At 47.6% G+C, this 23,780-nt stretch overlaps 1 protein-coding gene across 6 annotated transcripts in view; it reads right to left on the bottom strand.

Annotated features, from left to right (window-relative positions):
* The window catches only part of pik3r1 (phosphoinositide-3-kinase, regulatory subunit 1 (alpha)), a 50,324-nt gene that overhangs the window by 5,439 nt on the left and 21,105 nt on the right, over nt 1-23,780 (bottom strand). Inside the window, exons 3-10 of one of the 6 annotated variants that reach the window (XM_014137300.3) lie at nt 16,600-16,692; nt 15,738-15,812; nt 14,083-14,214; nt 12,902-13,142; nt 12,461-12,543; nt 790-997; nt 495-675; nt 97-365 (exon numbers count right to left, since the gene is read on the bottom strand). In XM_014137300.3, the coding sequence (XP_013992775.1) occupies nt 97-365; nt 495-675; nt 790-997; nt 12,461-12,543; nt 12,902-13,142; nt 14,083-14,214; nt 15,738-15,812; nt 16,600-16,692 (1,282 nt within the window). Of the gene's footprint in view, nt 1-96; nt 366-494; nt 676-789; nt 998-2,776; nt 3,001-3,029; nt 3,371-8,098; nt 8,431-12,460; nt 12,544-12,901; nt 13,143-13,225; nt 13,244-14,082; nt 14,215-15,737; nt 15,813-16,599; nt 16,693-23,780 lie in introns of those variants that run through there. The other 5 variants (XM_014137306.3, XM_082955481.1, XM_014137313.3 and 2 more) reach the window with 5 other exon arrangements.

Here is a 23,780-nt window from a genome sequence, read left to right as displayed (position 1 = left end):
TAAGAGACATGAAGAAATTGATCAGTTAAGAAAATGTTACTGTCCAAATTCAACCTTTTTATAATTTTTTGGGGGGGTCTAGATCCAAGTCCTTACCTCTGGATCTCCTTGTCATTGCCTTCCCTCCTGAACTTCTCAATGTACTCCTTGCTGTACCGCTCTTGCGTTTGGCACTGCTCCTCGAATATCTTGATGGTTTCATTGAAGGCTTCGATCGCTGTCCTTTTCATTTGGATTTCCTGGGACGTCCTGGTGTACTCCTCGTAGAGTCGGTCGTACTCTCGATTCTTCTCCTGGTACTGCTGATGGTACTCATGGAGCTTCTTCCCCACAGCCTCGATATTGTCCTCCTTCACCACTTGATCCTGAGGAGGAAAGGAGAAGAAATGGATCGAAACTTCAGATTGATGATGAACTTGCAAAGACCTTTTATCTAAGATGTATTGTATGAAAAGTCCTAAACAAATATAGTTGATGATTATGCTGATGGTTACCTGCTGGTGTTTGGAGACGGGAAACTGCAGCTTCACGTCTAGCTTGGGGTTGTACTGGGCCAGGGACTCATTACGGTAGTGGTTGATGAGCTCCACCACCGAGTTGAAGGTCAGGGGGTCAGAGAAGCCGTATTTCCCATCCCGGTGAAATATCTTGATCAGCTTATTGTTACCCCCTTTTCTGAAGGTGGAAACCAATAGAGAACCAATTAAAAACTAAATATTCAACAAACACTTGTTATCAAGAAAAGTGAGAAGTATTTAAGAGGAAGGGAATGGGGAAGGGTAGTCTTACCTCAACGTGAGAGTGTAGTCGCCGTGCATCTTGGTGGAGGCGTCACGGACCAAGAACGTACCGTCGGCCGTGTCCCTCAGCTTCTCGTTGACCTCCTCGCGGGAGATGTCTCCCCAGTACCACTCGGCGTCCTGCAGCACCATGTTGTTGTTCATACCGTTGTTAGTGACAGCAGGGGGAGTGGGTTTTGGTGGCTTGGGAGGTAGGGCTGTAGTGGATGAAAAGGGAGAGATGGCTGCTTAGTACATGAGATAGTGATACAGTCAAATTCCTAGTGCATTAAGAACAATCATAAAGTTATCAGGAGGAATGTCAGAAAATCCTGGCATAGTCTAAGAAAAAAAATATAGATATGTATTCATACACTGAATACGTGTATGTGGTGCTTTATAGGGTCAGCCACAGTAGTGGCGGCCCTGGAGCAAATTAGGGTTAAGTGCCTTGCTCAAACACACATTGACAGATTTTTCACCTTGTCTGCTCGGGTATGCGAACCAGCGACCTTTCGGTTACTGGCCCAATGCGCTAACCACTAGGCTACCTGCCACCCATTAGACTATAATGTAATGCTTAGCCAGCGTATTCCTGGGGGGAGCTGGAAGTGCGTGTTGAAATATCTATTACTCTATAGCTGCGAGATGCAATATTATTCAATTTCCTTTGCAGATAATTAAATTGGCCCACAAATCTGTAGCGATACACATTCAACTGGACACGTCTTTGCCTCGCGAGCAGGAGACGTGAACCCAATCAAACGTCTGCGGCAGTTAGCAGTATCCTCCCCACTACTCTCTCCACTTGAGTGAGAGTGTGTGTGTCAGGGAGAAGGGATTTCATTCAGGAAAAAGAAGCCCCTTCCCATCACTATCCCCAGTCTCCGTGTTCGGACCTAACCATAAATCACAACAACTGGAAATCAACCCCATCTGTTGACCCGATTATACCATGCATCTCTGCAGAACGGCCACAAAAAAAATATAATAAATTACACTGCACAATTTCAGATCTAAATGGAGCACAGCTGTGATCTAGCAGCTCAAATACAAATAGCGCTAAACCATTGGAGTATCATCCTGTAAGTCCTATAACTACATTCTACCATTATAACTGTCTGTAGAGACAAAAAAATAAATAAACAGATCCATTGACAAAAAAAATCATTGCATGGCATTGAGCACATCCAGTCCCTTCTAATGGCTTCTTCTCAGCAACAACATTCTCCCTAATGCAGATTGCCATTCTGATTCCATGCTGCTAGCTCTAGTGTCCATTGTCTGTGATGCTGGCCCCTGCATAGCACCCCTTCAGAAATCATTCCGTGAAGATGGGCTCATCAAAAAGCCCTAATTTCTGCACTGGATTGGCTAATCACAAGTGACATTAACCTGCGAGGGCCGGCTACCTTGCTCAGGTTTCCTATAGCTGCCTCTCTCTCGGAGGAGGAGGAGGAAGGAGCAGAGCTGAAATGGTAGCAGGCTATTTTTAACCCACTAGTACTGCTGCACTCCCTTTTTTCCCTCTCTCTCTCTAGCAGCTTGCCTATTGACCTGGACCTCGCAGGCTTTAGTATAGCAGGAGAGACACCGAGCCATGGGTATAATACACATGTTTATAACATGAGCCATATCCATGAGATGGAATATTATATGTAACAGTACATATAGTACAAATAACAGTACATAAACATCAACACCCAACTGGTGGCAGGAGTGCCTAAAGCCACTGATCCCAAAGAGAGGAGCTCAGAGATAAAGAGAGGAGATGACCTGAGGGTATGGAAATGAAAGCAGCAGGTTTTGGGTTGACAGCCAAGGTGACATTTCACCACCACCAGAACACATTACATTGCCTTGTGAACTTCCTGAGCTGCTGCTAGCCCCTAGCCTCAGACTAATCTCCTGGTCAAACTGAAACCAGTGTCTCAGCATGCAAAGAGAAAGACTTGTCATGCAACATCCAACGTGACTGAGCGAGTCAGTTCGCCTACCTGGAAGGTCCATCTCTTAAGTAAAATAAAGGTTCGGAATCAGCATCAAACTCAGATCTCAGACACAAGTCCTCCAAATCATCCATGTTTCAGAGATCGCCTTGTTGCACATTTGAATGATAACAGAATATCGTAATACGCCCAGAAAGGTGCCCTGTTCTCTTTGTAGAAGCGCCTCGAACCCCATTTTAAAAAGCCATCATAAAGGGCAGCTTGCTTGCTTCCTTGCTCAGTAACGCGTTACATCACTTACCACAGCCAATCACATAGGGGGACTGTCACCGACCACTCCTGCATTTTTCATTTCCTGAGAGCGATGTCGTCATTTTGAAAGCACACTTGCCTTTTTTCTTTTTTTAGTTGCCGATGCTATCCCTCAATGTGCACAGCCCATGCAGTGCAGATCACAGTATCTATATAGACTAGAACACGCGCAGGCTAAAATACCCCTATAACAACCTCCGTACACAGCATCCTTTCCAAAGATCTGACTATAGCTGCTGCCAAACCAAACCGTGCAACATCTTCTCTTAGCTGTAGCACAATGTGAGAGAAAAAAACCTGCAGCCTCTCTCTTTCTCTTCCTCGCTTGCTCTGACTCTCAGCCCTCCCCTCTGCCCCTCTCTTGCTGGTTGCTCGCCCCACCTCCCCGCACGTTGTGCACCGGTTTAGTCCTGCCCACTGTTGGCACTGAGACAAAGCCAGCTTGGCTGCTGCATCATGTAGGCACAGTGGTGTAAAGTACTTAAGTAAAAATACTTTAAAGTACTACTTAAGTCATTTTTGGGGGCATTTGTACATTACTATTTATATTTGACAACTTTTACGCCACTACATTCCTAAAGAAAATAATTTACTTTTTACTCCATACATTTGTACTCATTACATTTTGAATGCTTAGCAGGACAGAAAAATTGTCAAAGTCACACACTTATCAAGAGAACATTTCCTGGTCATCCCTAACTGCCTCTGTTCTGGCGGACTCACTAAACACAAATGCTTTGTTTGTAAGTTATATCTGAGTGTGACCCTGGCTATCTGTAAAAAAAAATACATTTAAAAAAAAACTTTTATAAGAAAATTGTGCCGTCTGGTTTTCTTAATATAAGGAATTTGAAATGATCTAGACCTTTACTTTTGATACTTAAGTATATTTAAAACCAAATACTTTTAGACTTTTACTCAAGTAGTATTTTACTGGGTGACTTTCAGTTGAGTCATTTTCTATTAGGTATCTTTACTTTTACTCAAGTATGACAATTGGGTAATTTTTCCACCACTGAGTAGGCAGGCCAGGCAGAGGAGCTACACTACACGTCCTAAAGCCTGTGTCCCGGTCACAGCCTCCCTCCTACTGTCACCCGACATCCGGAGGCTCCAAAATACACCAGTAATCCTCCAGGAGTGACACTCAGCAAATTCAGGACTTCTCTGCGCGGCTGAGGGACACTAAAATAGCCCCAGTTCTGGGTACGGGTTTAAAACTAGGGGCCAAGAGTGGAACGCGGTCATTGTCATCCCAGGACCGGCTTATGGGGACGAAAAGGATGAGGGAACGGCGTCTTTCCAAAGGTAGCTTGGTAATGATGAAATTAGCCACATTGACTGAAAGTCAATATACCTGATAAAAGCTTATCTGCGTGATGATGAGGACAGCTGAGCTTGGCTTTACCTTTTTAAGGACACATGATCTCATTTCAATGATAGCTAGCTACGCACTAAATGAAAGTCATACACATGATTTTATACATATTAAAAACATTTCTTAAGATAGCCTACAGTTGACTTATATACGGATATAATACATTACTCAACTTAGCTTGTGCTACATATGCATAGGCTTCTTTTTCTTGAGCTCGGTCGTGAACCAAATTCCATTTGGGGCCACAAAAATTGCCTCTCTGAAACAGTATAGTCTAAATGGAAAATTCTGCAATGTAGTCCCTAGATAAATCAGCATGCCTTTCTGACCACACAGACAGACAGCAGGGTGATATATGGGGTCTGTAAGAACCAACAGCTTCTAAAAGTACAGCAGGGGAGAGAGAGAGAGAAAAACACACCGAGAGAGAGATAGAGAGCGAGCGACACACAGAGAGAGTGAGAGACACAGATAGAGAGAGCGAGCGAGCGAGACACAGAGAGCGAGCGAGAGACACAGAGAGAGAGAGAGAGAGAGAGAGAGAGCGCGCTCGAGCGAGACACAGACAGAGCGAGACAGATACAGAGCGAGACAGATACAGAGAGAGCGAGCGAGCGAGACACACAGAGCGAGGGAGAGAGAGAGAGACACACAGAGCGAGGGAGAGAGAGAGACACACAGAGCGAGGGAGAGAGAGAGACACAGAGCGAGGGAGAGAGAGAGAGAGACACAGAGCGAGGGAGAGAGAGAGACACAGAGCGAGGGAGAGAGAGACACACAGAGCGAGGGAGAGAGAGACACACAGAGCGAGGGAGAGAGAGACACACAGAGCGAGGGAGAGAGAGACACACAGAGCGAGGGAGAGAGAGACACAGAGCGAGGGAGAGAGAGACACAGAGCGAGGGAGAGAGAGACACAGAGCGAGGGAGAGAGAGACACAGAGCGAGGGAGAGAGAGACACAGAGCGAGGGAGAGAGAGACACAGAGCGAGGGAGAGAGAGACACAGAGCGAGGGAGAGAGAGACACAGAGCGAGGGAGAGAGAGACACAGAGCGAGGGAGAGAGAGACACAGAGCGAGGGAGAGAGAGACACAGAGCGAGGGAGAGAGAGACACAGAGCGAGGGAGAGAGAGACACAGAGCGAGGGAGAGAGAGACACAGAGCGAGGGAGAGAGAGACACAGAGCGAGGGAGAGAGAGACACAGAGCGAGGGAGAGAGAGACACAGAGCGAGGGAGAGAGAGACACAGAGCGAGGGAGAGAGAGACACAGAGCGAGGGAGAGAGAGACACAGAGCGAGGGAGAGAGAGACACAGAGCGAGGGAGAGAGAGACACAGAGCGAGGGAGAGAGAGACACAGAGCGAGGGAGAGAGAGACACAGAGCGAGGGAGAGAGAGACACAGAGCGAGGGAGAGAGAGACACAGAGCGAGGGAGAGAGAGACACAGAGCGAGGGAGAGAGAGACACAGAGCGAGGGAGAGAGAGACACAGAGCGAGGGAGAGAGAGACACAGAGCGAGGGAGAGAGAGACACAGAGCGAGGGAGAGAGAGACAGAGAGCGAGGGAGAGACACAGAGAGAGAGAGAGAGAGAGAGAGAGCGCGCTCGAGCGAGACACAGACAGAGCGAGACAGATACAGAGCGAGACAGATACAGAGAGAGCGAGCGAGCGAGACACACAGAGCGAGGGAGAGAGAGAGAGACACACAGAGCGAGGGAGAGAGAGAGACACAGAGCGAGGGAGAGAGAGAGACACAGAGCGAGGGAGAGAGAGAGAGAGACACAGAGCGAGGGAGAGAGAGAGAGAGACACAGAGCGAGGGAGAGAGAGAGAGAGACACAGAGCGAGGGAGAGAGAGAGAGAGACACAGAGCGAGGGAGAGAGAGAGAGAGACACAGAGCGAGGGAGAGAGAGAGACACAGAGCGAGGGAGAGAGAGAGACACAGAGCGAGGGAGAGAGAGACACACAGAGCGAGGGAGAGAGAGACACACAGAGCGAGGGAGAGAGAGACACACAGAGCGAGGGAGAGAGAGACACACAGAGCGAGGGAGAGAGAGACACACAGAGCGAGGGAGAGAGAGACACACAGAGCGAGGGAGAGAGAGACACACAGAGCGAGGGAGAGAGAGACACAGAGCGAGGGAGAGAGAGACACAGAGCGAGGGAGAGAGAGACACAGAGCGAGGGAGAGAGAGACACAGAGCGAGGGAGAGAGAGACACAGAGCGAGGGAGAGAGAGACACAGAGCGAGGGAGAGAGAGACACAGAGCGAGGGAGAGAGAGACACAGAGCGAGGGAGAGAGAGACACAGAGCGAGGGAGAGAGAGACACAGAGCGAGGGAGAGAGAGACACAGAGCGAGGGAGAGAGAGACACAGAGCGAGGGAGAGAGAGACACAGAGCGAGGGAGAGAGAGACACAGAGCGAGGGAGAGAGAGACACAGAGCGAGGGAGAGAGAGACACAGAGCGAGGGAGAGAGAGACACAGAGCGAGGGAGAGAGAGACACAGAGCGAGGGAGAGAGAGACACAGAGCGAGGGAGAGAGAGACACAGAGCGAGGGAGAGAGAGACACAGAGCGAGGGAGAGAGAGACACAGAGCGAGGGAGAGAGAGACACAGAGCGAGGGAGAGAGAGACACAGAGCGAGGGAGAGAGAGACAGAGAGCGAGGGAGAGAGAGAGAGACAGAGAGCGAGGGAGAGAGAGAGAGACAGAGAGCGAGGGAGAGAGAGAGAGACACAGAGCGAGGGAGAGAGAGACACAGAGCGAGGGAGAGAGAGACACAGAGCGAGGGAGAGAGAGAGAGACAGAGAGCGAGGGAGAGAGAGAGAGACAGAGAGCGAGGGAGAGAGAGAGAGACAGAGAGCGAGGGAGAGAGTGAGAGACAGAGAGCGAGGGAGAGAGTGAGAGACAGAGAGCGAGGGAGAGAGAGAGAGACAGAGAGCGAGGGAGAGAGAGAGAGACAGAGAGCGAGGGAGAGAGAGAGAGAAAGAGAGCGAGGGAGAGAGAGAGAGAAAGAGAGCGAGGGAGAGAGAGAGAGAAAGAGAGCGAGGGAGAGAGAGAGAGAAAGAGAGCGAGGGAGAGAGAGAGAGAAAGAGAGCGAGGGAGAGAGAGAGAGAAAGAGAGCGAGGGAGAGAGAGAAAGAGAGCGAGGGAGAGAGAGAAAGAGAGCGAGGGAGAGGAGAAAGAGAGCGAGGGAGAGAGAGAAAGAGAGCGAGGGAGAGAGAGAAAGAGAGCGAGGGAGAGAGAGAAAGAGAGCGAGGGAGAGAGAGAAAGAGAGCGAGGGAGAGAGAGAAAGAGAGCGAGGGAGAGAGAGAAAGAGAGCGAGGGAGAGAGAGAAAGAGAGCGAGGGAGAGAGAGAAAGAGAGCGAGGGAGACAGACGGCGACAGACAGAGAGGAGAGATCCTGTTCTCTTGACAGCTCTAGAAGACTGGCCATATATATAGGAACGAGACTGACAGATGTATATAAAATATATATATATATTTTATATTTAAAAAAAATATTATATACATCTGTCAGTCTCGTTCCTGTCCCATGTTGCCAAGTACAGTTATTCAAAAAAGTGTATCAGGCCTATTCATCTCTGTCTAGAGGTTTTGCTGAAGCCCTTGCATTAGCAATAAACATTTAAGATTTTAATTGTATCAGATTTGCAAAGATTCAAGATCTCAAACTCACGTTGCAAGTTGTGCATGTTCTGGTAAAGGCACCAGTGGTGTCTCCACTATGAACTTTGTTTCGTTCCCCCCAAAACGATGTACAAAATCCAAACAGATACTCTAGATCGAACACTCAAGTCCTCCTGAAAAGTTCCATTCTGTGGCTTTATCTGGATTCTTTTAGTTTAGTTCTCAGGGAAGATGACAGCCTGTTCCGTGGTACTTAATGAAATCCAGGTAATCCGGTAACTCTTGGGAGGCAGGTGCAGCATGCGACCGCTTGCTTGCCTGCTCTGCTTTCCTGACTGCCTGGCTTACTCCTTGGTCTGGCGCAGGTGGTGTGAGAGAGGGAGGGAAGGGTGCCTCTCTGTACCCATCTCGCTCTACCTCACCCCTCTCTCTCTCCCCCTCGCTAACCCACCCCCGTCTCCCACTCTTTCTCTTGCTCTCTACCTCCCACTCTCTACCCGCCTTCTCTTTCTCGCTCTACCCCCTTCTCTCTCTCTCTACCCACCCCTCTCCTCTCCCCTTGCTTTACCCCCCTCCCCACCCACCCTCTCTCCCGCTATCTACCCCTCCTCACACCCCTTCTCTCTCAACCCCCTCTCACTTTCCCAACCCACCCCCCAATCCTCTCCCGACGACCCTCTACCCCCCTCTCCTCTTTCTCTCTCCCTGGGCGCGTTGAGGCCGCTGGTTGGTTAATGATTAGCTGAGCTGCTGCCCCGGTGTTGGCCCTGCATGCCCACTCTGAAACCTGGCCATAGTGCCGACCGAGTCTGTGTGCGTGTCCCTCTCCATGTTTGAAAGGAAGGGAGTAGCGAGAGGGGGAGGTTAGAGGGGGAGGATTGTGGCCCAAGGAAGTAGGAGCAGCCGCCAGGCTAACAAAAGGTGCTCTGTGAAACAGATTACTTAAAATAGGCCCCCAGTAACTGGGAGGAGGCACACAGACATACTCACACACAGGCAGGTTATCATTCAGAGAAACACGCATGTGCAGACAGTAAACATAAACACGCTTTCGTAGAAAGTCTCCCATGCTCTCAAAGACAAACACACAGGTGACGTTAAACGGGTCAAATTTGACACAACTGACCACCAAACGGCTCCCCTCCCAAGTTCAACCTGCCTGGCATGTGTGTATATATGTGTGTGTGTGTGTGTGTGTGTGTGTGTGTGTGTGTGTGTGTGTGTCTGGAACATAGTATGTTTGCGTGTGTGAGCATACGAGTGTTCATTCACACAGGAAGGGACCTGGCTGGTTCAGCAGAAAGAGAAATGTCAAAGCTTGCGGTGTTGCCATTGCCCGCCCGGCCAGCCTCCCCCTGTCAGTTTGCCTCCATCCCCGTCGGCCCATTGCTCCTGCAGGTGCAAACTCCTGACAGTGGCCCATGCGAGGGGGACGTTATAAATAGTCCCAAACAGGTAATAAAACGTTTCAACAGTCACAGCCAGGAACTGGGCCTGCCCACCAAAAGCAGTTTTAACTAGCGACTGTAAAAAGCCAACTGTGCCACGCAAACGGTCTGCAGTCCCACACCATCCGGCCTGCTGGAGTCTAGAGAATGCTAGGCTAAGGCCACTCTACTGGTTAGATGAAAATTAAAATCACATGTTATTGCTTTTTCTTTTATACAGTATAGGGCATTATTCCTTCATGGCCTGAATTTATCAAATGTTCAAAATTCAGTTTGTGCATTTCTGGCCACGGTATAACGTCTTACATAATTAATCAAGGGTAGCCTACTTCACTGCACAGCACACGTAGGATGGAATCCACCTAGAGCCCTGTAACCTCAACTACTTTCACTTTGATCTCAACACGCCACTGATTTCCTGCTCAAGAGGAAGGAGGCTCTATCCTGGGCTACAAACTAAAAATGAACAACCCATTTTTACACAATACCGTTTTAGACCCCATCATTGAGAGACTACCATGGGTTAACAAACTCCTGCAGCCTAAGCCTAGGCTATATGCTGCAATTTGCATAACTGTTTTGATGAGTCAAGCTAGTCCCTCCCCATCCCAGAAGAATGCTTTGCAGGTTCCATCGCCAAGTCACAATGAAAGATGTGTGACACAAACACAGCCAAGCCAAGATTCTGGTATTAAAGATTGAGTTATAAATGTGAGGAAATAAATTCAGCTTTTCTAAATGAAAGGCTGATATTTAAGCAATAAGGCCAGAGGGGGTGGTATATGGCCAATATAACACGACTAAGGGTTGTTCTTGTTGTTATGCAAGCCAAATTCTAGGTTAGAAGCAAGGAGAAATAATGTGTTTAATAAAACCCTTATTGCTTTTATTTTGTCATTTGCTGTGGTATATCAAAAACAGCGTAGTGATACTTCAAATAGAACAGTAAACGTGGATTTTTGCATCATACCCATGATATTGTCGATATACAGACGGGTGGAATAGTGTTTCAGCCAATCAGCATCCAGGATCCAAACTACCCGGTATATAAATGAAGACAGGCTAATTGCAGCCGATTTGCAAACATTGACTGGCATATAACAATAAAGCCTTTTAACCTGTCTGGACTAGGGGGCAGTATTTTCACGGCCGGATGAAAAACGTACCCAATTTAAAACAGGTTACTACTCTGGCCCAGAAACTAGAATATGCATATTATTAGTAGATTTGGATAGAAAACACTCTGAAGTTTCTAAAACTGTTTGAATGGTGTCTGAGTATAACAGAACTCATATGGCAGGCAAAAACCTGAGAAAAAGTCAACCAGGAAGTGGAGGATCTGAGAATTGTAGTTCTTTCTAGTCCCTTTCGAAACTACAGTATCCGTGGGGTTACGTTGCACTTCCTAAGGCTTCCTTTGGCTGTCTAAAGCCTTCAGAAAGTGGTTTGAGCATTTTCCTGTCACTGGGAAGATAATAGGAGCTCAGTTTCTGAGTGGACTGCCTGGCCACAAAGGGATTGGATATGCGGGGTCACACGAGCACGCTGTTCCTTCTTTTTCTCCTTGAATGAATACGCTATTGTCCGGTTGGAATATTATCGCAATTTTACATTAAAAATACCATAAAGATTGATTTTAAACAGCGTTTGACATGCTTCTAAGTACGGTAATGAAACATTTTGACTTTCATCTCTGGTACCGCGCTCGCGCGTTATGCCTTTGGATAAGTGATCTGTACGCACGAACAAAACGGAGGTATTTGGACATAAATATGGATTATTTGGAACAAAACCAACATTTCTTGTGGAAGTAGCAGTCCTGGGAGTGCATTCTGACGAAGATCAGCAAAGGTAAAATAATATTTCTAATACTAATTCTGAGTTTAGGTTGCCCCGAACTTGGCGGGTGTCTGTATAGCTCACCGTGATGGCTGAGCTATGTACTCAGAATTTTGAAAAATCTGACACAGCGGTTGCATATCTATAATTCTTTAAATAATTGTTATATATTTTGTCAACGTTTATGATGAGTATTTTTGTAAATTGATGTGCACATTCACCGGACGTTTTGGTGGGAATACATTTTCTGAACATCACGCGCCAATGTAAAATGCTGTTTTTGGATATAAATATGAACTTTATCGAACAAAACATACATGTATTGTGTAACATAATGTCCTAGGAGTGTCATCTGATGAAGATCATCAAAGGTTAGTGCTTAATTTAGCTGTGTTTTGGGTTTTATTGACACATGTCCTTGCTTGGAAAATGGCTGTGTGATGATTTTTGTCTATGTACTCTCCTAACATAATCTAATGTTTTGCTTTCGCTGTAAAGCCTTTTTGAAATTGGACAATGTGGTTACATCAAGGAGAAGTGTATCTTTAAAATGGTGTAAAATAGTTGTATGTTTGAGAAAGTTGAATTATGACATTTTGTTGTTTTTGAATTTGCCGCCCTGATATTTCACTGGCTGTGTCCTGCCGGTGCTAGCGTCCCACCTAGCCCATACAAGTTAAACTAGTGCAGAAAACCTTAACTAAAGCTGTAATAAATGGAGCTAGCTAGGTATGCGATGGGGCAGCTTTTGCCCCACAATGGAGGCTTTTTCCCATGCAGTGCAGCCAGTACATCCTGTGCTCTGTGCTACTGCTAGAGTGCGAGTCCCAGTGTGGCTCTACGGGCTAAGAACAGCCCAGGTTCCCTGCTGTTCCCCTCGGTTCCCCCAGTCAGTCAGTAACTACCATGGGCTTAGCACCACTGCAGTCTTAATGTATGCACTTGGGCCATTGTCTCAATGCCCCTCAATAACAAAGTACAGTACGTCAGTGTAAATAATTTCACAGAGGAAGAGATGGGCATTCATATAGCTTAAATATAGTTGTTCTGTATCTCTGCATACACCTCCAACTAGAACTTTAACAGATGACAAATAATAGAAAAGGACAATGTGTGTTTCTTACCTGGAGCCGCCTGTGCTTCTGTCCATTCGCTAGTCACAAGGGTCTCAATGATCTTGATGTGAGCATCCGGGCTGGGCTCGCAGCTGATGAAAGAGTGAAAAAAGAAGAAGAAAAAAGTCTGTCCCTGCTGGCCCTGGCGTTGTGATTAATCTGTGCATGATCTTGCTCAATCTTTGTCACTCTCTAACTGATGGGACTTCAAGCATGGCTGCTTTAACTGCAACAGCACAGCTGGCAAATAGAAAAGCTTCCCAACCTAAATCCTTTCACTGCAAATGTGTGTGTCAGTGTGTGTGTGTGTGTGTGTCAGTGTGTGTGTGTGTGTGTGTGTGTGTGTGTGTGTGTGTGTGTGTGTGTCAGTGAGAGTGTGTGTGTGTAGGCTGCTTGTCTGAGAGTGCGTTTCCTTGAGTATATAAAAAGTGTCTGGCTGTCTGTGCACACCTGTCTGTGCGCGCCAGTCCCTCTCTCTCCTCCACCCACCTGGCAGCCTGCTGTCTGAAGAGCATGGGGCTGAAGATCTCGCCCAGGGCGCGGGAGCTGAGCAGGTTCTTGGGCGCGTTGTGGCACACCCGGGACCAGTGGCGCAGCAGGCAGTGGAAGGTGAGCCAGTACTGGGCTGGCAGGCTGGGCGTGCTGGCGATGCGACGCAGCAGCTGGGCACACTCCTTAGGGCTCTGCACCTCTGTGGGACCAACACACACATGGGTGTCAGAGAGGGAGGTATGTCATACATACATACACATGTTTCTATGTGCTCACACTTACGCAGGTTACGCAGAAATTCATTGATAGAGATCAGAGGGAGATATACACATTGCATTGCCACACATGTATGACTTTGAATGTGTGCACAGGTATGCTGCAGGCTACGCACTAACAAAACCCTTCAAAAAGCTCCCACAGTTAAAGCTACAGAGGTGCAGGCAGACTTCCCTTCGACCAATGGGGTGGCAGAAAAAGGAGCCCTGTGCTCAGTAATCGGGTTAGACAACCGCATTGAGATTGTGTGTGCTCAACAATGAGTGGAGTGCAAGGTACACTTGCAGGTGATTGGCTAGCACTGAGATAAACTTATGTAACTTGCTATTAACAACAGAGATCCTGTTTCTGGCCATGTGACAAAAAGATTACTCTGAGATAGCACTGAAGAACATAAGACAGAGATAAAGCAAACCTGCTCTCTCTGTGTGTGTGTGTGTGTGTGTGTGTGTGTGTGTGTGTGTGTGTGTGTGTGTGTGTGTGTGTGTGTGTGTGTGTGTGTGTGGATATTGACACTAGCTCTAGGTACTGTGGGTTCCCGATCCAAGGTACAGAGTGTTCAGCAGCCCGGCCAGTGGTAGATTAGGTTCGGACTGCTGCTGTAGGCCAATAATTAACTAGACACCGTACCTTTGGGTTGAGGCACGTTCCACTGAAAGTGATTGCTGAGAGCAACAAACAAATTGAATGAACAGCAACCTCTAACCGACAAGCTGATTTGGACATGACCCATTTTCTAGTAGAACATTGACAGGAAGGAAAAAGTAGGTGCTATAGAATATTGGTTATGTGATTGTGTGTACATCATGTGGTGTACTCTGATGAGTGTATGGCAGTGTTACAGTCACAGTGTGTGTGAGTACCTTGGGCGGTGTGTACCAGCTGAGTGTAGATGGCCGGTGGGATGACAGGCTGGGGAAGATCCTGCAGGTACCGACGTAGACCGTCACACAGCATCTGCAGGTCCATCTGGTCCAGGTCTGCTGACGGAGGATCTGAATAGAATCACATACCATTCGCTCAAAGTCAAACTGCTTTTCCCCCAAAAAATTGCACACAAAGTCAAATAACATTGAATTTGGGTGGATATACAGTGCATTCGAAAAGTATTCAGACCCCTTGACTTTTCCACATTTTGTGTAACCCATAATGACAGGTTTAGAAATGTTTGCAAAAAATATATACCTTATTTACATAAGTATTCAGACCCTTTGCTATGCGACTCGAAATTGAGCTCAGGTGCATCCTGTTTCCATTGATCATCCTTGAGATGTTTTTACAACTTGGTGTCCACCTGTGGTAAATTCAATTGACTGGACATGATTTGGAAAGGCACACACTTGTCTATATAAAAGGTTGCACAGTTGACGGTGCATGTCAGATCAAACACCAAGCCATGAGGTCGAAGGAATTGTCCATAGAGCTCCGAGACAGGATTGAGTCGAGAGACAGATCTGGGGGAGGGTACCAAAACATTTCTGCAGAATTAAAAGGTCCCCAAGAACACAGTGGCCTCCATCATTCTTAAATGGAAGAAGTTATGAACCACCATGACTATTCCAAGACCTTGACCAAGAACCCGATGGTCACTGACAGAGCTCTAGAGTTCCTCTGTAGAGATGGGGGAACCTTCCTGTAGGACAACCATCTCTGCAGCACTCCACGAATCAGGCCTTTATGGTAGAGTGGCCAGACGGAAGCCACTCCCCACTAAAAAGGCACATGACAGCACGCTTGGAGTTTGCCAAAAGGGACCCAAAGGACTCTCAGACCATGAGAAACAAGATTCTCTGGTATGATGAAACCAAGGTTAAACTCTTTGACCTGAATGTGTCCGCTCAACACCTGGCCAATACCATCCCTACGGTGAAACATCGTGGTGGCAGCATCATGCAGTGGGGATGTTTTTCAGCGGCAGGGACTGGGAGACAAGTCAGGATCAAGGGAAAAATGAATGCCGCAAAGTACAGAGATCCTTGATGAAAACCTGCTCCAGAATGTTCAGGACCCCAGACTGGTGCAAGGTTCACCTTCCAACATGACAACGACCCTAAGCACACAGCCAACACTGCGCATGACTGGTTTCGGGACAAGTCTCAATGCCCTTGAGTGGCCCAGCCAGAGCCCGATCAAACATCTCTGGAGAGACATGAAAATAGCTGTGCAGCGACACTCCCCATCCAGCCTGACAGACCTTGAGAGGATCTGCAGAGAAAAAAATCCCCAAATAGAGGTGTGCCAAGCTTGGAGCGTCATCCCCAAGAAGACTAGAGGCTGTAATCGCTGTCAAAGGTGCTTCAACAAAGTACTGAGTAAAGGGTCTAAGTACTTAATTAAATGTGCTATTTCTAAAAAACAGTTTTTGCTTTGTCATTGAGGTATCTGTGTAGATTGATGAGGAAAAAAACAGTTTAATACATTTTAGAATAAGGCTGTAACATAACAAAATGTGGAAAAAGTCAAAGGGTCTGAAAACTTTGCGAATGCACTGTAAGTGATAAACATGAATTTTGCTCACCAGTATCAAAGCACTGTCTAACATCCAGTCCACCATCGGCTGTGAAGGTCCTGTACAGCGTTGGGTTGTCCAGACCTACACAGAATCAAGCAGCACATGATAAGCCATTAGCTTAGATGCAACTACTTAAATTCCTACAAAGTCATAAAATCACTATAAACGGCCTTCCGATTTATTTAAGTATGAAAACATTCAGGGAATAAAGCGCACAACAAGCTACCAGACCTAGTCTCAGGGATGGCTAACTGGAAATCCCTTCAATCTCCACTGAGTTAGGTAAACCTGCTTTTAGTTTCATTGCACCTTACTGGTGGAATATCCTCCCAAACTCTCTCAAATGGGATATTATGATGCCTCTGGAGAGCTACCCTTTGGGGTTGGAGCGAAAACCTAGTTGTAACTAACGTGATTCTTCTTATCAATCAGCTAAGTGTGAGAATCAGAAGCGCTAGATTAATAGGGTTGGAGCGAAAATCTACCGGAATGGTAGCTCTCCAGGAACAGGGTTGGAAAGCCCTACTCTAGGGCAATTCAAACAGGGTTGGAAAGCCCTACTCTAGAGCAATTCAGGTGGCTGATTAAATGACTTTTTTATTGAAGAATGTGTTTTCTATGATTGTGTTTTGTATCACTGTTCTGCTTTTCATAGTGTATAGATTTTGGAATATTCTTGTAATTACAGGGCTCTTCAGACCAAAGGGACCTTTATCTCAGCATGATGATAATTACATAAGTAATTACATAAGTAAATGATAAATAAATGTTGATACACGAGGGGTGGATCTTCTAGAATGTAAATCTAGGAAATGTTTAGATGACCAGTGTGGATGTGTGCTAGTCCATTGTGTACAGGCCAGTGCACCTTTCTTCTCGATGGCCTCCAGCAGCCTGGCCAGCATGGGAGGAGCCGTCTCTGGGAGCGCAAACTGCTCTGTCAGGTCCAGGAGGGCGGAGCCTGGAAGACGAGAGAAGAAAGGAATAGCGGTTCAATAAGTCATTTTCACTTAAAAAAGGTAGTTTTAGGATTCAACCGATAACAATTATGGAGGCTAACAAAGAGTGAGAGAGGAAAGGGGATAAGTTGTTGAGGGTTCATTTTATTTCAACATTTCAGGAAGTGCATTGAAATGCAGTACATTAATTGAAAATTGCCCGACCCTGGTTTAACCAAGCCCTGGATGGTTATAGGTAACGGAGTCAATTCCTCCAACCCTCCCTAACACGACACAAAGGGGTCCATTTTGGGCCTCCACTTCAATCCCACCACTATGATGGCCTCCACACACACCCCTCGCCCTCAGGCAGCCTATTAATATATCAATCCCACGTTGCAATCCATTCACATGGTGTGACATGGTGTGCCTTTTAAAAATGGTCAGGAAGGGAGATTTGGGACTGGAGCGCTACTTCAAAAGGTATTGCAGACACCAGACCAAAGGACTGATGGAGAGACAAAAAGGCAACTGTGCACAACCGAACGATTCAGGTTGGAGTGGTGCCGAGCAGTAGGATACCACGAAGGTAGCGTTGGGGTGGACCAAGGGGCTAAGCAAACACCATGTGATATGCATGAGGCAAGCCAGGTCTGAGGCTTTGCCCCTCCACCCCACTTTTTTCATTAGATCTTAGCGTCCAGGTGTGGACATGAAAGGGTCTGTGGGCTGGCACCGATTTTATTTGGATTTGCAAAAAGGTTATTTTGAAAGAGCACCTTTCTGAAAGGCCCAACTGTTTGAGGATTTCAGTCTGCAGTTTCAAACGCAGACGACCATGAATGGAGCCCCTTTCACGGTTCCCCTTTATTTAACTAATTAACAGATGTAGAGCATCTAAAATAAATAAATAAATACATCTCAGAAGATTTCAAAAGGTTCCAATATTAAGGCAATGTAGTGGCATTGCCTTCATGTGTATTTATCCTATTGTTTTTAACAAACAAATGTTAATTATTTTGCTCTACCCTTTTTTGTAAACGGGCACGAAACCGGGCATCTAGAGTAGCCATCTACGCATACACACCGGTCATGAGCCTGGAAACGTTCTCTCCCCAAGGAGGCTGCTTGCTTGCCTAAATAATGATCTGCCATATTTTAACGCTACGTCCTCGTTAGCGCACCGAACGCTGTGGATAACGCTGTCCGGTTGTATGTGAACCAACTGGATTAGCAGGGAGAGAGACCTTCAGCCACGAAACCCTGTGTAGGCTAAAGAGACAACCGTCATCTGGAAGACACAGTGTGGACCGCACCACACGGACCAGAAAGCGACTCGTTTTCTCAGAAGCAGTGAACTTTGAGGTACTGGAACACCAACATTTCCCCAAATAGACAGCTAGGCATCCAGTGCCACCTCTGCATGACTTGGAAGTGTAACCTTCCTACCCAGACAGATATCCTACACTGCTGTCCCTCTACTGCCAAAGCCCTGCCTGCATCGGCCTCCCACTTCTGGGAAACTCACTTCACAACCTGGGGCTAAATTTACACTTGGCCTCAGTGCTGCTAAAAGTAAATATGCAGAATAACAAGCCTAGCTAGGCCTAGATACAATCATGTTCTATTTTTTTCAACTTATCTACAATCATATTCTAGCATTCCTAGATTATAGATAAGACTGCATTTACCATTGTGATAACTACAGCAAGATACATTGTGTTCTTAAAAGTGAAATGCTACCTCTGTGTGCTCATCTGTACATAGACACACAGTGATTTAAGTATGAGAGTTTTGAGTAGACCTATATCAGCTTTCACAATTTTATTTTCTACGATATAATATAGATAGATATGACTCCACGTATCAAAAAAATAAAAATATATATACAAAAAAAAAAGAAATCGGTTGGTGGATATTCCCTCAAACCGCAGTACTATTCAAAGTGTCCTGTATCTGGGACTGTGTTTATTTACTCTATCCATAGCAGCCCTGTGAGTGACACAGGGAGGGGGAAGATAAAGTTGCTTCTCAGTACCATCTGTGCGACCTGATAGTTCCAATGCCGACGGGCCAGTGTCGAGTGACACAGAAAATGACAGAAATGTTTGGGCCGATCAGTTGGTGATTACCATGAGGCAATGCCACGAGATCAAGAAACAGAGCAGAAGGGATCTAATGAAGGCAGAGGGGCAGCGAGCGAGAGAGAGAGAGAGAGAGCGCGAGAGGGGCAGCGAGCGAGAGAGAGAGAGAGAGCGCGAGAGGGGCAGCGAGCGAGAGAGAGAGAGAGAGCGCGAGAGGGGCAGCGAGCGAGAGAGAGAGAGAGAGCGCGAGAGGGGCAGCGAGCGAGAGAGAGAGAGAGAGCGCGCGAGAGGGGCAGCGAGCGAGAGAGAGAGAGAGAGCGCGAGAGGGGCAGCGAGCGAGAGAGAGAGAGAGAGCGCGAGAGGGGCAGCGAGCGAGAGAGAGAGAGAGAGCGCGAGAGGGGCAGCGAGCGAGAGAGAGAGAGAGAGAGCGCGAGAGGGGCAGCGAGCGAGAGAGAGAGAGAGAGCGCGAGAGGGGCAGCGAGCGAGAGGGAGAGAGCGCGCGAGAGGGGCAGCGAGCGAGAGGGAGAGAGCGCGCGAGAGGGGCAGCGAGCGAGAGGGAGAGAGCGCGCGAGAGGGGCAGCGAGCGAGAGGGAGAGAGCGCGCGAGAGGGGCAGCGAGCGAGAGAGAGAGCGCGCGAGAGGGGCAGCGAGCGAGAGAGAGAGAGCGCGCGAGAGGGGCAGCGAGCGAGAGAGAGAGAGCGCGCGAGAGGGGCAGCGAGCGAGAGAGAGAGAGGGCGAGAGGGGCAGCGAGCGAGAGAGAGAGAGGGGCAGCGAGCGAGAGGGCGAGAGGGGCAGCGAGCGAGAGGGCGAGAGGGGCAGCGAGCGAGAGGGCGAGAGGGGCAGCGAGCGAGAGGGCGAGAGGGGCAGCGAGCGAGAGGGCGAGAGGGGCAGCGAGCGAGAGGGCGAGAGGGGCAGCGAGCGAGAGGGCGAGAGGGGCAGCGCGAGAGAGCGAGAGGGGCAGCGCGAGAGAGCGAGAGGGGCAGCGCGAGAGAGCGAGAGGGGCAGCGCGAGAGAGCGAGAGGGGCAGCGCGAGAGAGCGAGAGGGGCAGCGCGAGAGAGCGAGAGGGGCAGCGCGAGAGAGCGAGAGGGGCAGCGCGAGAGAGCGAGAGGGGCAGCGCGAGAGGGGCAGCGCGAGAGAGCGAGAGGGGCAGCGCGAGAGAGCGAGAGGGGCAGCGCGAGAGAGCGAGAGGGGCAGCGCGAGAGAGCGAGAGGGGCAGCGCGAGAGAGCGAGAGGGGCAGCGCGAGAGAGCGAGAGGGGCAGCGCGAGAGTGCGAGAGGGGCAGCGCGAGAGAGCGAGAGGGGCAGCGCGAGAGAGCGAGAGGGGCAGCGCGAGAGAGCGAGAGGGGCAGCGCGAGAGAGCGAGAGGGGCAGCGCGAGAGAGCGAGAGGGGCAGCGCGAGAGAGCGAGAGGGGCAGCGCGAGAGAGCGAGAGGGGCAGCGCGAGAGAGCGAGGCAACCAGATAATAAACTGGTTTATCTATTTCACTTGCTTTTGCTCCTTTGCTCTGCAGAGAGATAACAAGGAATGCAAACATACAGGTACGGTTAGTCCTTCTGCAGCTTTCAGCGCTGTCGCTCCCACAGTTCAAAAAGGAGAACATTTTTCAATGCCTGCATTATTAGAATGCTTGTGCACATAGCAGAACCCTTCACCCAGGCTTGAGACAATTTCTCAAAGCAAAAAGGATTTTATTTAAAGACACTGCAGGAAAATGTGAACGTTTAAGAGTAGCTGCCCATTGCTAAATAGTTCCCCCCCCCCCCCCCCATTCGGGAATAGCCTACTAAAGAAACTATTGAGGAACCTATTGAACAAGTCTCCACAAGCCCACGTGTTTAGCAGGATTCCTCATAATATCTCAGATGGCATCAGCTCAGCGTTGACTTGAGGAAGTCAACGCAGCTGCCACTGGTGCTGTGGTGCGGCTGGCGTAGGCTACAGGGGAACACTCTCTCCCCAGTTCAAACGGTACCTGTAAACTCCAGTAAAGGCTGGAGGGCATGGAACACCAACGACGGACTAAAGATAGCACACACCTCTTAAATGTAAGGTCCCGGTCATGTAACCAGCATTTTCAGAGGTTCTAGTATTTATTTTCTTCTGGGGAGGAGGTTCTGTGGAAAAAGTGTGACTGAAAACTGATGACCAGTAGTGCAGCCATAGTGTTACATGTGTGACTTGAGTCCATTTACTTCAAGGGGCAACTGGGTATAAAAAAAATACATCTGTCCTCAGCGGTTGACGCGTTGTTGAAACAATATTTATTTCCCTCAATTAACTGTCAGAATAGTATTAAAAAGCTATTGGGTGAAATGGCCAGGTCAGTGTGGCTTTTTACTACTATACCATGCAGTGTATTGCATGTGAAATAGGCTATATTACATGGAGTAGCCTTGAGTTTGGACACATGAAATGGGGCTGCAGGCATGAGAAAAGTGAGACTACGTCTCCCCCTGCAGAGAGAAAAGAGCAACGCATGCACCTCACTGAGAACCAATGAATAGCCTGTTGCTACACAGGAGGAAAAAAAATCTAACAAAAAAACAAACATTTATTGGTGCTTTGTGCAAAATATTTGTTTCAACTGAAGGTCTATAATAAACCAGTATCATAATGTACAATTTCAAGACTCACAATTACAGATTCCACCAAGAAATTAGACAAATAAAGACGACAACCATTGCCATCCAGGCCTATATTTGAACAAAAAGAAACCATTTGTTTGTTTGTTTGTTTTAGGCCTATATCAATTGATTCAATCAATAAAGTCCAAAGCATTCCCATTACAAGATATAAGAACCAAACTTCATCTACCTTTGTTTAGCCATTATGAAAAAACACTACAGTACAGAAGAGGGAGGTGTCGCAGTCTACTTTGATAAACAGATATAGCTAGTGTGATTGATCCATACCACAGTTAGGGTTGCAAAGGGTTGGAAACTTTCCGTAATTTTGACAATTTTCCATGGGAAGTTAAATAATTTCTAACTTGTTAACAATTTCTGCTAGTTAGTTTTTGCTACCATGTGGGTTTTAGCTTGCTTGAGCCTGCTAACTGAGGAGTGTTAATTCACCTGTTGCCATACATATTTCATTTTAAAACATTTATCTTACAAAGGAGTTGTTTAATCTAACTGCTTAACTATACATGGAATTGTATTTAGGGTTATTTACTCATTTTTTTCTCATCTCTACAGGAAAATGCCACGGCACTATATGATGTGTGGAGACATTTCACTGCAGCTAATGTATTAGGAAAAGTTGTGTAAATTTGCAAATACCATGCCAAATCATATGTGAAGAATGCAACAAAGATGCAGAATCATCTGGCCAATTGCATAAAAAGTTCCCTCAGCGCTCACAACAAGCAACCTCTGACAAAAGTCCCTCTACTTCTTTTCGAGGTGAAAATGATGAATCAGACACCTTACCGATAGCAATAGCTCATGGTTCTCCTGGAATCAGTAGTCAGGGGAACATAGTCAGAGAAATACTGATGAATGTCTTGCTCGAGCTGTGTACGCAACTGGTTCACCTCTGATGCTCACAGTCAATGTGTATTGGAAGAGATTTCTGAATGTTCTTCGCCCAGCATACACCCCTCCAACCAGACATGCTTTATCTACTAATTTGCTGGATGCAGAGTTCAACAGAGTTCAAGTGAAGGTCAAGCAAATCATAGAGAAAGCAGACTGTATTGCAATCATCTCTGGTGGTTGGTTGAATGTTCGTCGGCAAGGAATAATTAACTACATCATCTCCACCCCTCAACCAGTATTCTACAAGAGCACAGACAAGGGACAACAGACACACCGGTCTCTACATTGCAGATGAGCTGAAGGCAGTCATCAATGACCTTGGACCACAGAAGGCATTTGCACTGGTGACAGACAATGCTGCGAACATGAAGGCTGCTTGGTCTAAAGTAGAGGAGACCTACCCTCGCATCACACCCATTGGCTGTGCTGCTCATGCATTGAATCTGCTCCTCAAGGACATCATGGCACTGAAAACAATGGATACACTCTATAAGAGAGCCAAGGAAATGGTTAGGTATGTGAAGGGTCATCAAGTTATTGAAGCAATCTACCTCACCAAGCAAAGTGAGAAGAATAAGAGCACCACATTGAAGCTGCCCAGCAACACCCGTTGGGGTGGTGTTGTCATCATGTTTGACAGTCTCTTGGATGGGAAGGAGTCTCCAAGAAATGGCTATATCACAGTCTGCCGATATGGACAGCCCCATCAAGAGGATCCTCCTGGATGACGTATTTTGGGAGAGAGAGGTAAGCAGCCTGAAACCTATAGCAGTAGCCATTGCACAGATTGAGGGAGACAATGCCATCCTGTCTGATGTTCAGACTCTGCTTGCAGATGTAAGAGAAGAAATCCATACTGCCCTGTCCACTTCACTGTTGCTCCAAGCAGAGGAAACTGCAGTTCTGAAATTCATCAAAAAGGGTGAAGACTTCTGCCTGATGCCCATACACGCCGCATCGTACATGTAGGACCCCAAGTATGCTGGCAAGAGCATCCTGTCTGGTGCAGAGATCAGCAAGACCTATGGTGTCATCACTACCGTGTCTCGCCAACTTGGCCTGGATGAGGGCAAGGTTCTTGGCAGTCTGGCGAAGTACACTTCCAAGCAAGGGCTTTGGGATGGAGATGCAATATGGCAGTCGTGCCAACATATCTCATCAGCCACCTGGTGGAAGGGACTTTGTAGATCTGAGGCTCTTTCCCCTGTTGCCTCCATCATCCTCCAAATCCCACCAACATCAGCCGTCTCAGAGCGCAACTGGTCCTTATTTGGGAACACACTCACACTCAAACACCAAAGCACGCAACAAGCTGACCAATACAAGGGTTGAAAAATTGGTGGCCATCCGGGCAAATTTGAGGCTTTTTGAGCCTGACAACGAGCCATCCTCAACAAGGTTGGAAAGTGAAAGTGAAGATGAGGCCCCAGAGTCTGATGGACATTGAGGAGGTCCAGGGAGAAGACATGGAAGCCTGAGAGGAAGAACC

The sequence above is a fragment of the Salmo salar genome, chromosome 01, assembly GCF_965601325.2.
Source record: "Salmo salar chromosome 01, fSalSal1, whole genome shotgun sequence".
NCBI classification, from domain to species: domain Eukaryota; kingdom Metazoa; phylum Chordata; class Actinopteri; order Salmoniformes; family Salmonidae; genus Salmo; species Salmo salar.
The sequence above is the reverse complement of the archived record's forward strand: the minus strand, read 5'-3'. Positions and strand labels throughout refer to the sequence as shown.